This window comes from Chinchilla lanigera, unplaced genomic scaffold, assembly GCF_000276665.1.
Source record: "Chinchilla lanigera isolate Chin_1 unplaced genomic scaffold, ChiLan1.0 scaffold00014, whole genome shotgun sequence".
Classification (NCBI taxonomy): domain Eukaryota; kingdom Metazoa; phylum Chordata; class Mammalia; order Rodentia; family Chinchillidae; genus Chinchilla; species Chinchilla lanigera.
Genome location: NW_004955415.1, coordinates 25,113,807 through 25,126,834, shown reverse-complemented (window position 1 = coordinate 25,126,834; position 13,028 = coordinate 25,113,807). Strand labels below are relative to the sequence as shown.

General features: G+C 40.4%; 1 protein-coding gene across 4 annotated transcripts in view; it reads right to left on the bottom strand.

Annotated features, from left to right (window-relative positions):
• The window catches only part of Macrod2 (MACRO domain containing 2), a 1,840,776-nt gene that overhangs the window by 112,350 nt on the left and 1,715,398 nt on the right, over positions 1-13,028 (bottom strand). For 3 of the 4 annotated variants that reach the window (XM_005380889.2, XM_013512283.1, XM_005380891.2), the window contains one exon: positions 908-1,018. In XM_005380889.2, coding sequence (XP_005380946.1) covers positions 908-1,018 — 111 coding nt within the window. The remainder of the gene's footprint in view (positions 1-907; positions 1,019-13,028) is intronic. The other variant, XM_005380890.2, reaches the window with a different exon arrangement.

Below are 13,028 nucleotides of genomic sequence, written 5' to 3'. Positions count from 1 at the left end.
ATGTAGGAAGTTTGCAGTGGAAAACTTATGGCTCTATCTGGTTTAACTCCAAGAATTCAGCATATGGCCTAGGACGTGCCTGGCACACATTAGACAGTGCCCACTATTTAAAAAATACCCCTCTATGGGGCTCATTAGAGCTGAGAGAATCACTTAGAAATTGAAGGGAAGAATGATATTGTTATTTAGGCGGTTATGCTGGTATCTGCATGATTGTACCTATTATTCTTTTAAAGGAGAGAGTGCTTGAGTACAAAACTGAGCAAGGAGAGATGATGAATGACAGGTGATTTCAATCCCCTTTGAGGCTTAAGTGCTATTTTACTTAAAGATGTTCAATTTATAATCTGAAGTATAGAATCTTTAAACATTCAGCTGCCATATCTGTTCTTCAGTGGACAAAGGTGATGCCAGGGCTATTTTTGACCTCACAGTCCTTGGAGAAGAGCGCTCAGGCTCCATGGCGCCACCTCCTACAACACTGCAAGAAATAATCAGAAGCATGGTTCTTCAACATCTAATGCAAAAGAGGAAAAACTTTAAAAATAAAAAACATTTTTTTCATGGTTCAAGTACGGCCTCTACTTCATTTCCTTTCCAGAGTTTTCATTTCATTTTTTCTCTTCACACTAAATTTATTAATTTTGGCCTGATCTACGTTATCCAAGCTCTGATTTGGTACTTCCACCTCCATCCACCCTCCTTAGTGCATTCGCAAGGAAACTGTTATTGCAGGGAGCAGAAATGGAAATTGGTGAATGAGACATCGAGTGAAAACATATCATCCTACTGGGAAGCAGTCAGCTCATAGTTAACAGAATCAGAGCTCTGCACGAACTCTGAAATTAATCAGGCGGAAAGGCATAAGCATTCTCAGACAATAGCATCGAGTAAAGTTATTGTTCACCTCTGTGGATGAGGCCTAGGAGACTCCTCAAAAGAAATCTGAGCCCACCTGCTTCTTGGCTCTGGCCTTCAATTTCTTCTGCACTTTGCTTTTCTTCGGGACCATTCTCATCTTTCAAGAAAACCGCAGAGGGAAAAAAAAATACATCAAGTCAATTTATGAAATATTTCTTCACGGCTAATATGCACCACTGAAATTAATTGCAAGCAATGTAGCATGACTCCCCATAAAGCAAGGCAGAGAGATGAATCAGAGGCATGAAACAGAAAAATTACCTACATAAATAGGTGCATTTATACCCGTCCCTTCTCACATGATTTGCTAGAAGAAATGTTGGACTGCGGTAAACAAAATTCACTCAGCAGTTCGGGTAACATCTCTCTCTTTGCTTGGCATTTCCCCAAATGCAATACAGATTTAAATTCCAATCTTCTTTTCTCTTTTGACTCAAGTAACATACACTGTGTGAGGAACCTTGGCTGCTTCAGTCTCTGTGTTTTTTATTTTTCTGTTTAATATGTTGTAAGAAAAAGGTGTATTTTTGCTTCGCTTGTACACAAGAATCTAACATACAGTATGAAATATTTTGTCTCGAACCCATTATGTTGGTCTAAAATGTAGGTGTGAAAAATAAATAACTGGGTGGATGAAATGGAGGCCATATATTAACCATTATCTAAAAGGCAGTTCAATTTTACTGTTAAAAATATGCTAAATATATGAATTTATGAGTAGAAAAAAATTAGCTTTTTGAAGGTAAGTAGGGCCTAATTTTATAACTCATTGCTAGGAGGGTCTCCAAATCACTGCTTGGGAAAAAAAACCAATATGAATGATAAATTTATATGAGGAGATAGGAATAAAATACAAAATATGTGACTAAGTGATAAAGAACAGAGAAGCAGAATTTACTAGTCTAGATTAATAGGGGATAAAGATAGCCACAAATCCCTTGCCTCTTAAGAAGTAGAGCTGTCTCTTGTTTGAATCATGATGGCGCTGTCACAGCTTAGACCCAAGGAAGGAGGCGGAAGTGACACTCTAGGTCTTTGAGCTACCTTCGGAAGACTAGCAGTGTCAGCTTTCTTCTTTGGAAAAGTCAGCCACAACTGTAAAAATGTTTGGGCCAGCCTCCCTCAGAGACAGAGGGCCTGAGGTCAAGCTACTAGCTGAATGGGGCTGCGTGATAATTTTAGGCATTGTCACCAGGAGCAGAAGAATCATCCAACTGAGCCCTTTTGAAATTTCTGACCTCCAAGCAGCCCAAATCATGGAGCCTGATCAGGCTTAAGTGTTTTGACCTGACACCATCTGCCACTACTATTGCTGCTACTACTGGCAGAATCAAGAGGACAGGGAATTTCTCCGGAGGAGACTTCTGTTAGGGAGCAGAAACCAACTCAGAAGTCATGAAGGAACATTCAATCAAGAAGCTCTGAAGAATCAACTATTGAGGAGAGTGTCAGATCTGAACACATTTGACCTGAATGAAAGACAATGTTTATAAGAAAATAATAAAACAAAACAAAACAAGACAAGTGATGCTCTGAAGTTAGGGAGGAACACAATCAATGAATACTTAAGTATGTACAGAAAACCCTCTGTCCGCTCGGCATTTGACACAAGATAACAGAATAGTCTTAAATATGAGAATCTGGGTGACCCTGTATGCTCTTGAACCCATTGTTCTCAACGGTTTATTCACAGGGACTTCAGGGCTATCTGGCATTTTCTCTCTTGTGGATCCTCACATGTGGGGCAGTACTGGCTCTTGCTGCAGGCAGGAAGTAACCAATGTGGCTGTTCTCGCTCCCTTAACAAGGCCAAGCTGGTGTACGAGTATGTGCCAAAACTTCGCTGCTATTCCCCCCTCCCTTCCACCAACAGGGTTGTATTGAGCTGGAGAAATCTGCCAACTTTTCTCCAACAGACAGACTTCAAAACACAGATTTCACAATAGGCCTGAAGTCTGCAGGTGACAGGCTGTCTTTAAAATTGGTCTGGTTAGGGGCTGGGGATTTAGCTCAGCGGCAAAGCGCCTGCCTGGCAAGTGCAAGGTCGTGAGTTCGGTTCCCGGTACCAGAGAAAAACCAAAAAACCAAAAAAAAAAAAAAAAAAAAAAAAAAAAAAAATTGGTCTGGTTACTTCACCTCTTACAGAGTGGGGGTCAAGAAAAAGACAAGCAAGGAAAGAGAAATAATCAAGTTGAAGGAGCGTGAGAAACTGGTTCTAGCAGTTTAAAATGCATAAAAAAGAAATTCATGGTCAGATTCCCAGATGCAACTGTCGAAAATGAAAACCAGTCTGGCTATTTACCCAATGCACTGCTCCTGGATTTCCTCCTTGGTCTGAAAACATGCCCTACCTCTCCCTAGCATGGGCTTTGGAGTAGCACACCTTTGTCCTACATTTGGAGTCTCTGTTGCATGGTTTTCTATTTGCTGTATTTTTGCCCTTGGGAAACAAACTTGAGAACGTGACATGTTTATCACAGAGTAAATGCATCCTGGAAGCACACTGGATTTGCCAGTTGAGCAACGTGCCTGCCCATGAGAAAGGTCCCGCGTATTGTTTTCAATTTCCAAGACAGTGCACCCTCAAATCCAGCAGGGGGAACCCATGTAGAAGCCTTGCTTCCAAACCCAGCCTATGCCTTCTCGGGCAATTAGATGAGCGTTTGTTTTACTCTTTTTTAGAGAGGACATTTTGGCTGGTTTGTAAGTTTCCATACACTTTAAATGCCCTCACTAGGTGAGTTCTTAGTGAAATAGTGTGCATCTACTGGTAGGGGAAAAAAAAAGTCGTATTAGTCAGTTACCCATAAGTATTTGATAAGGACATGATTTCCTTTTATCAGCTTTGTCTGGCTAACTGTCTTCACAGGAAGCACATAAACAATAAAAATTCATGTAAATAGGGCATATAAATTTGTGGGTTTTAGAGGAGATTTTAAAAGACTTACAATAAATGTGAAGCAATAGGTACAAGGAAGTGACAATCTGTTTTGTTAACTTAAATATTTCACACAGAAGCTTCATTCTAAACAGTTAAATTCTCTCAGTTAATGCACCTTTAAGATCACTAATTTACTTCAGGTAATAAATTTCCACAGTATTTATGTTGAGTATGACATAACAATGCACTTTCCCACCTTATACATCTTTAGTTCTCCAAAATTAGTATTTTTTTCAAGTTTTATTATTTATTTATTTATTTATTTATTTAACCTTTTATTTTGATACCAGAAATCAAACTCAGGACCTTGCACCTGCCAGGCAGGCTCTTGTGCCACTGAGCTATATCCCCAGCCACTATTTTTTTTTTATTTTAAAAAGAGAAAAGAACAATAAAAACAATATAGAATTTCAAACCAAGATGATGAGAAATTAATAATGTTATTATATTGCATATTGTTATCTTCAAAGTAGTTGCTCAGATTACCAGGTACCGGCACGCAAAATTAATCAAACAATGTAAGCACTAACTGTTCCTTTCAAGGAACCAATAGAAGTTAGGAGTACAATTATCTTAGCTCTCTTGGGTATATATAGATAGCTGGATAGATAGATAGATAGATAGATAGATAGATAGATAGATAGATAGATATCATTTTTTCCTTTCCTTCTTTTCTTTTTTCCCCCATCCTGGTGGTTCCTTCCTTTTGAGCAATTTCTTTCCCTTTCACAATATCTCTTGTACCTTTTGGATCTTATTTACTCTTTCAGTTTCTCACACTAGAAAGACAATATGATGTTTACACATGTGAGTCTGATTTATTTCACTTATGAATATGTTCTCTAGTTGTATCCATTTACCTATAAAAGCTTCGAGTCAGAATTAGTATTCTGACTCCCAGTCTCAATCCCTATTTATTGAGCATACACCATTTGTAAGAATATTTCATGAATTTTATAAAATAAGAGACTTCTGCTGCAAAGTGAATTCATGTAAGCAGAAGGAATATATCGTTCACTGGACTATGATAAGAATTCGGTCCTTGCTTAATTCCATATCAGTGAGTTTTGTAAGAGCACAATCTCAAAATCATAGCCATGAACTGCTAGCTTGATGTTTATAGTTTTTTTTCATGAGCTACACATAGAGATAGGAAGAGAAAAGGAAGTAAATCAGATTAAATTCATCACTGCTACGGGGAAGCAGTTTAATATGTGGATGTCTACTAATGTCTGTTTCTCTCTGTCTGTGTCTGTCTGTCTGTCTTTCTGTCTCTCTCTCCCTCCCCTTCCCCTTCCTTTCTTTTTGTTGGGCCATACTGGGGATTGAACCCAGGGCCTCACACATGATAGGCAAATGCTCTACTACTGAGCTACAGTCCCATCCCTTGTTTGTTTAATTTTATTTTGAGACAGGGTCTTGCTTAGTTGCCCCATCTGGGTTTGAACTTGTGATCCTCCTGCTTCAGCCTTCTGAATAGCTGGGATTACAGGCCTTTTTCTGTAAAGGTCTCAAAGTTTCTAGGCACAAAGGGAGTATGAACAGTTTAAATGCAGTGATTCTCAGATTAGAATCTTGTTCCTAATTCTTCAGTCTCCTGTGATAGCAGTATTACAATGTCCTCTCATCATGGGTAGAGAATACACCTCACTGATGTTGGATTTGGCCCTTTGCCCTGCTGTGGAGAATGAAATGAAAGTAATGAGAAGTGAGCAAAGGGCTTAAATGTGTTTCATAAGTGGATTGGTTGCCTGTGCTCCTGATATTTGCCATGGGAACGAGATGCTTTGTGGATGCTGGTTTAAGGAGGGTAAGAGATATGTGGAGTAGACCTGAAGTCAAACTACAGTATGGAGCCAGGCTCAGGCAACTCAAAGCTTGAAACAGAACCATCCAGCTGAGCCCAGCCCACATCTGGTGAACCACAAATGACTCACAAGCCTATGAGTGTCAAAATAAGCAACGAGTTGTGAGGAAGGAATTTTGGGACAATTTATTATGCATCATTATTACTGATGTAAGAAACTGGTAATAGCTGACTAATACAAATGATATGTTTCCTTTTTCTCAGGTCACAAGGCTTTAAGTTCTTTTTTTAAGAAAGCTAACCCTGATTTATGCATAAAGTATTCAGACATTCATTTTGTACTCCCCTCACTTATATATTCATTTTATACTTTCTAAAATTCTCTAGAAGATATAGATTTGAACATAAAATTATTTCACATAAGAGAGGACTGTCCCTCCAAGAGGGTGCACTGTCCATGATATAATACTGTTTATGTTTCATTTAACTTCATAGGTGGGTAGGATGCAGGATGATACTAGCTAATGCCAGCTAGTAATCATTGAATATTGCCTATACTCTTCTCGCTTCCAATGCTTTGCATAGATTATTAAGTTTAACTTTTATAGCAATCCCATAAAGTAAGTATTATTAATTACATTTCATGGGTCAGAAAACTGTAACACAAAGGTGTTGGGCAATTTGCGTTGGATTCCAAGACTAGCAAGTAATAGTGGTGAGGATCCCTGATACCAGCCCACCATGGCCTCCCTGAATATAGAACAAATATGTGTTGTCTGGGTAAAATAGTTAAAGTGTGGGTCAGGAAAACTGTTGGAAATGCTTAATAAAGTAAGAGCTGACAAGCTGAGTTATACCTTAGCCAAACTATAATAATTCCTGAGGATTTATTGAATTAACAGAGAACATGAAGAACATTGAGAATCATACTCTTCTGCCATTTATGGCTCATAAGTGCAATACTACAATTCCAAAGTTTAATTTTTTTAATACTAGAGATATTTGTATCCTTATAAATTATCTTATTATATATATATATATCTTGTTATAAAAACACTGATATGTTTTTATAAAAGATACTTTTCCTTTGGAATAATTTTTAACAACAGATAGTTCCAACAATAGTATGAGAATTTTTTCTATTTTTCTCTAAACTACTGAGGATAATCACCCCCAATCACTTCCATCAGCCCCAAATACTGTAGTGCATATTTTCTCCAAAGAAGAACATTCTCTGTCATAGCCACAGCATAACCATCTGTATCAAAAGGTCAATGCTGATGATATTGCCACCATCTAAGCCACAGAACACATCCAAATTTGTCAATTTTCCGATGATATCTTTCCTGGCAATCTAGGAGCACACACAAGATTCTGTTACTGGTCTCTTTGGTTTCCTTTAATTTGAGATGAAGACATCCTCTTGACCCTGCCCAAGTCTGGTGCTGGGGATTTGGTCCCTCATCATCTGTCTTCAGTGTGACAGCCTACAACCTCCCGCACATCACACACTGCCGTGAACCCCCCAGTGGTCCTACTGAGTTAGATTTTTGTCTCCATTTTTCCACATGAAGAACTCAGGGCAGTAAGAGTTCAAGTGACTTCCCTGCTGTCACACAGTGAGTGGCGGAGCTGAAACTTCAGTTTAGGTCTGGATTATGCTGAAGCCTGAGGTCCAGCTTTTTGCCTTACTATGCTTTGGATGCAGGTTGTACGTGTCTGCCACTTTTCTGTGCTGGGAGCCTGGTCCACAGAATGAGGTGTTGGAGCCTATTCTTGGCGAGGCCTTGTAGAAGGTGACCAGGTTTTTGAAAGTGCTGCTTCAGCAGGTGTTCACCAGCTCTTGAAGGGCTCCAGTGAGTTCTACAGGGACCTGTTGCTCCAGAAGGGACAAGCTTGACCCTGGCACCTCTCTGGCTTCCCGTGTCATGGTGTCCTCTCTTCTGCCTGTGTTCCTGCCATGTGATGTCATCTGCCATGACGTCCTCACTTGAGGCCAAACGGGCCAAACTTGAGTCTCCCCATCTTGGATTTTCAGCCGTTAATACTGTGGGTTCAGTAAACTCCTCTTCTGTAAGTGTTACAGCACCCCAAGAAGTGCCTTAAATCAGTGAGGGGCCCTATACACACTGCCAAGTGGGCTAAGAAGAGAACTTCATTTTCTCCCTAAACTGTAATTACTGCTTTTTACTTGAACTGCATTTTAGTTCCCTGTGCAGAAAAGGTATGATGTTTTTATGTCTCTACTTGAACTTCATTAGCTTGTGGGCTACTTTAAAAATGTCCCTTTAGTAACTGAGAACAGTTCCTAAAAATCAGTTCCTAAACAGTTCCTAAAAACAGTTCCTTAAAAAATGAGGCAAAGTATGGGAAGCATGAGTGAGAGTCTGTCTGTTTTCACCGCTGCTCTTGCAGCCTCCATCCCTTGCTCCAAGGGTGTGGCGATGACTTCCCTACATGTTTTGCTGCTCCTGCTCCTGTCCTCAAAGTCTGTTCTCTGCCTAGAAAGCAATGCGTTTGCAAATGAGAGTCAGGTCATGCTGAGCCCCTGCTCAAATGCCCTGATGGCAGTGAGACCCTAAGTAGTGGAGACCTCTGGTGTTTTCCTGTCCTCCCTTCTGCAGCTGTACTGGGTGCTCTGCTGTCCCTCCAGTCACTAGCTCTCTTCTCCCTGGGTCTTGCCAGTGCTTGGCCCCTTTGCCTGCTGTGCTTCCCAGGTCCTTCCAAACTTAGCTCAATGTCCTCTCTGCAAGAAGATACCATGCTGAAGCCTCCTTGGAGAATCTCAGTATCTTCCTACCCCATACACTCTTTATCCAGATCAAATTTTTCTTGTTTGTTCAATCATTTATCATTTTCTCATATAGAACGTATATAGGGATTATGCTCATGCTTGTATGTTCCTGCTCGAATGTAAGCTCCACCTGGGCAAGGATCTTTACCTACTTAGTTTAGTGATGTTTCCAAAGTACTTAGAAGGAGATCATGGTATAGGTTCAACAGTGTTTGTGAGTAATTAAATATATCTTCTCCTTGTCTGGGCTTGCCTCAGAAGTTTGTGGATGAATCAGGAAAAAGGGAAAACTATCATTTATCCTGAGGCCTTCAGAATATTTATGAAATATGAGGTTCATAGGTCATGTGAAGAGGTATTTTTAAGTAAGGTGACCTAGACATAAAAGTGCAGGCTCCTGTGACAATATGCCCATCAACATTTTGGCTTTTTACTGCAGTGATGATGAGCTAAAAGAAAATTCTTTTCCTGGGCCAGTTGTTATATGTTAGAGTATAATATTCTAGATTAATGATTTAAGACCTTGTGGAAGGTAGTGTGGCCCCCATAGCCTGTGTGGGGAAATGCTGACCTGCATACTCTTGCCTGATGGAACCAGCTCTACTCAAAGACCCATGGGTTGGTCATCAGCTCTACAGCAGAGAAGACAATTGTCTCAACTCTGTGTCTGGATAAGTGTGTCTCAAACAGCCCAGTCACTTATGTGGAAGAGGAAATAATGGAACCTGTTCTTTTTACAGCATACTTGTCTGTCAAGAAAGACCTCACTGTGAGATGTACTCGAGGAGGGGAAGCACATGAGACTGTGGCATGCAACTATTCCTTCTATGCATTCTATGTAATGGCAAGCAGAGTGACAAATGCTCACTAAGGAGCATCTCTAATACTGCCTGTGAAAAAGGATTGAATTTTGTGGCATTTTGACATCAAAGGTATGACCCTGTCATGCCAAACTTGCTGTGGGATATCTTGGTATAAAAATAACATAAGCCAATGCACTGGAGATCTATTTTCAATATCACACATGCTCTCTTAATAGATAACATATGGTTTCCCATATGGTGTGATATTACAAATACTTTTACTCTGATACGGTTAGTTTTTAATCCAAGGATTTCCAAGTACTTTACAAGCACTATTCATTAGTACAACTTTCCTGGGGGAAGTTGCAGTGCCTGGTAGAGAAACAAGGCATCCTGTACACAATCAATAACCAGTAAGGAATAGCAATAATAAGAAACATATTAATGTGATTTTATAAAAAATAAACTAACAGATGTTCATTAAGCAACTTTCCCCAAATCTTCCAAGGACTTCATGGTGAAACTGAGGTTAGAAGTCAAATTATGCTGACACAGCTATTCCACTAGTGGGCCTATGCTGGTAAATTGACCATCAATCACACCTATTCTCAGGTACGCACATAAATGTACCCCAGAGCTGGGAAAATTATGACCAAAGTGAGGTTAGCATAATAACATTTCAATGGGATTTCCTTACTCTGTCTCTCAAATAAAGCAACAATCGCACTTTTCCATTAACTTCAAGTCCTGAGGTTAAATTTCCTTCTAGAAACTATATTTCTCCACGTTGTCATTTATGTTCCTGAATCAAGATTACCAGTGTGCCTGCACATTTGTTTAAAACAGACACACACTGTGCTCCGCGCAGATGTTAAATACAGAGCTGGCAAAAGCAACTGCTTTTTTGCTGAAGAATGGAAAGCATACAAAGATGTTCTTTAAATAGAAGAAGCATCCCATGAATAAATTCAAAAGCTATTAGATATCTTTGTCATCAATTAATGTTTGCTGGGTACCTGCAGAGTTCAAGATGCTGGTGAGTGAATGAGTTAGGTGCGGTGGAAGACAAAGGCCTTTCCCTGTGGAAGTTGGCAGAAGAGGGAGGGAAGGGTACCGTGAGATATGTGATGAAACACAGGATGAAATTGAGGCTTGGGATTATGCAGAAAAATTATAAAGTATATCTCATAGCTGTAGATCTGAATTGACGTAGGATGTTTGCCAGGCATGAACTGTGTTTCTCTGGGACATTACTGACAGCAGATGTCAAGGTGAAGACAGTGTCCATCCATTGGAGCAACAACTGGGGGAAGTCTTTTGTGTTTGGAAAAGCCTAATTTATTTTCTCTTTGGGGTACAATGTAGCAGATATGTACATCTGAGGTTGAGGGCAGCCCCATATTATCCTGGAAAATAAAAGTCTTCATTTCCATAATTGTTAAAAATCATTTTTCTCTTTTAAAGTACTTGTACATTTTGTGTTGAGACTGACTATTTTGGGTAGTAAAATTTTTATAAAAGCTAAGAGAATGATTTAGGATGAGGGCAATGTTTAGGTCTTGCATGATTCAATATAATCTTTATAATGAGGCACCCTCACCTCTCCCAAATATAACCCCCTAGACTTGACCACCACTCTAGAGCTGACCGGTAATACCAATATGATAGTGCTCGCTCTCTGTGCATTTAATCACTATTTAAAATTGCAGAATTACAATAGCGACTTTATTTGACCAAATTTTTGTTTAATATAGATTCGATGTTGTTGCAGAACAAATGTCCAACACATTATTCCCTTTACTTCACATGAGAATGCAGTTGTCCTATCCTAACCACATGGGATTCATTCTAGAGGCCACTTGGATACCAAGATCCATGTATGCTCAAGTCTATTGCATAAAATGGATTATTTACAATACCAATACAATATAAAAGCCATGTAAATAATTGTTATGCGGCATTGTTTAGGGAGTCATGGCAAGGTAAAAATTCTGTATGTGTTCAGTACAGATGCAGCATTTTCCTGATTGCTTTCAGTCTTCAGCTGGATGGATCTGAAGGCGTAGAACCAGAGGATATGAGGGTAACTGGACTGCACGAGTGGACAAGCCACAGACATTTAGGCAGACAGTGCAAATGATTAGTCTGTGTAAAAGTTTAGGTATTGGAAGCTGTGTTCTTTAGGGTCTCAGGGTTTCCTTCTATAGACGTAACTTAGAAGTAACTGCATCTGAAGCAGTGCTTCCCAGACTTCACCGTGGGTCAGAAGCCTTTGGCAGGATCATTATGGTGCAAATTACAGCTTTTGGTTTAGCAGAGCTGTGGGGTTTGGGGGAGGGAGAAACTTTTCATCTCTAACTGATTCTCAGTGATATTCTTGATGCTCTTGTAGATGTGGCAAGTGTACTTTGAAGACCATTTGCCTAGGTTCTGGTAGGAGCAGAAAACATGGTAAGATTTGCTTGCATTCATTAAATATGGCCAGGAACAGCCCACTCGGTTATATTACATTCCCAACTTCTGAATTTCTGTACCCATGAGTTGTGCAATCCCTTAAGATTACAGCAGTATTTCATAGAAGGAAAAAGCTAGAGTTCTCATAAAATCAATATATAAAATTTATCTTTTCACTGGAGTTTCACAAAGATCATAATTAAATCACTTTATTCTCAAATGTTCTTAAAATCATCAAAACAAACTTTGCAGGGGACACCATGCTGGGTTTTGGAGACGCAGGAATGAAGGAGGTGGGAGGCCACCTCCTCCAGAAGCCAACCATGGAGATGTGGTAGGTGCAGGAAAGTTCAACAGGAAGCTGGAGGAAACAGACAAGGCCATGGGTTCTCTGAAGGTAAGAACTTAACTCAGGCCTGAGGGGTCAAGAAACCTTCTGAGAGAAGACACAGCCTCTGCCGAGACTTTTGTCATGAGCATATGTTTATTAAGTGTCCAGGCCTTCCAGACTCTGTCCTTTAGAGCTGTACTGGCCACTGTGGTAGCCACTACCCACCCATTGCTTCAGGGTACTAGAAATGGGGCGAGTCCAAACTGAGAGGGCTGGGAACAAAATATGTATAACCAGCCCTGGAGATAATGCAGACAATGTAAACTATCTCACAACTATCATATTGTTTACATACTGAAATGGTGTTTTGGAGGATTTGGGTTGAACAAAGGGATAAAATTAATTTCACCCATGTTTTTCACTTTTTACAGAAGCAGATTTGCAAAACTTGAGAATGACATCTGCACCTGTGACCCATACTGTGTTTCTGTTGAATAGCATTGCTCTAGAGATAACAAGTGACGGGAGGAGCTGTGGAGCTGTGTGGTGGCGGCGGAGATGGGTTAACCCACTGTGGCTAGCCGGTGGCAGTCAACTCTGACTCCTGTGTGTGCACCACTGGCCTCTCCTCTTGCACGTGCTGCTGGGAGTTTTGTCTGTCTTCTATGGGGTGTCTGCCCAACAATGCTGATGTTGGGGAGTGACCACCCAGAAGCCACCCTCAGTCAGTGATGAGTGGGAGTCGGGCACCCCTAGCCTGGCTTTCAGACCTCTGCAGCACGACAGTTCTCAGGGACGAGTCCACCTGCAGCTCTCCACAGAGAGCATTCTTATTCATCCACCTCTGCTCATTCTTCTCCTTCCCTTCTCACTCCACTACTCTCTGGCTGGCTGGTGCTCCCCTGTGTCTCTTCCCCAGTTAACTGCTGACATTGAGTCCTTGCTGTGGGGTATATTCGGGGGACCTGGCCTAAGAA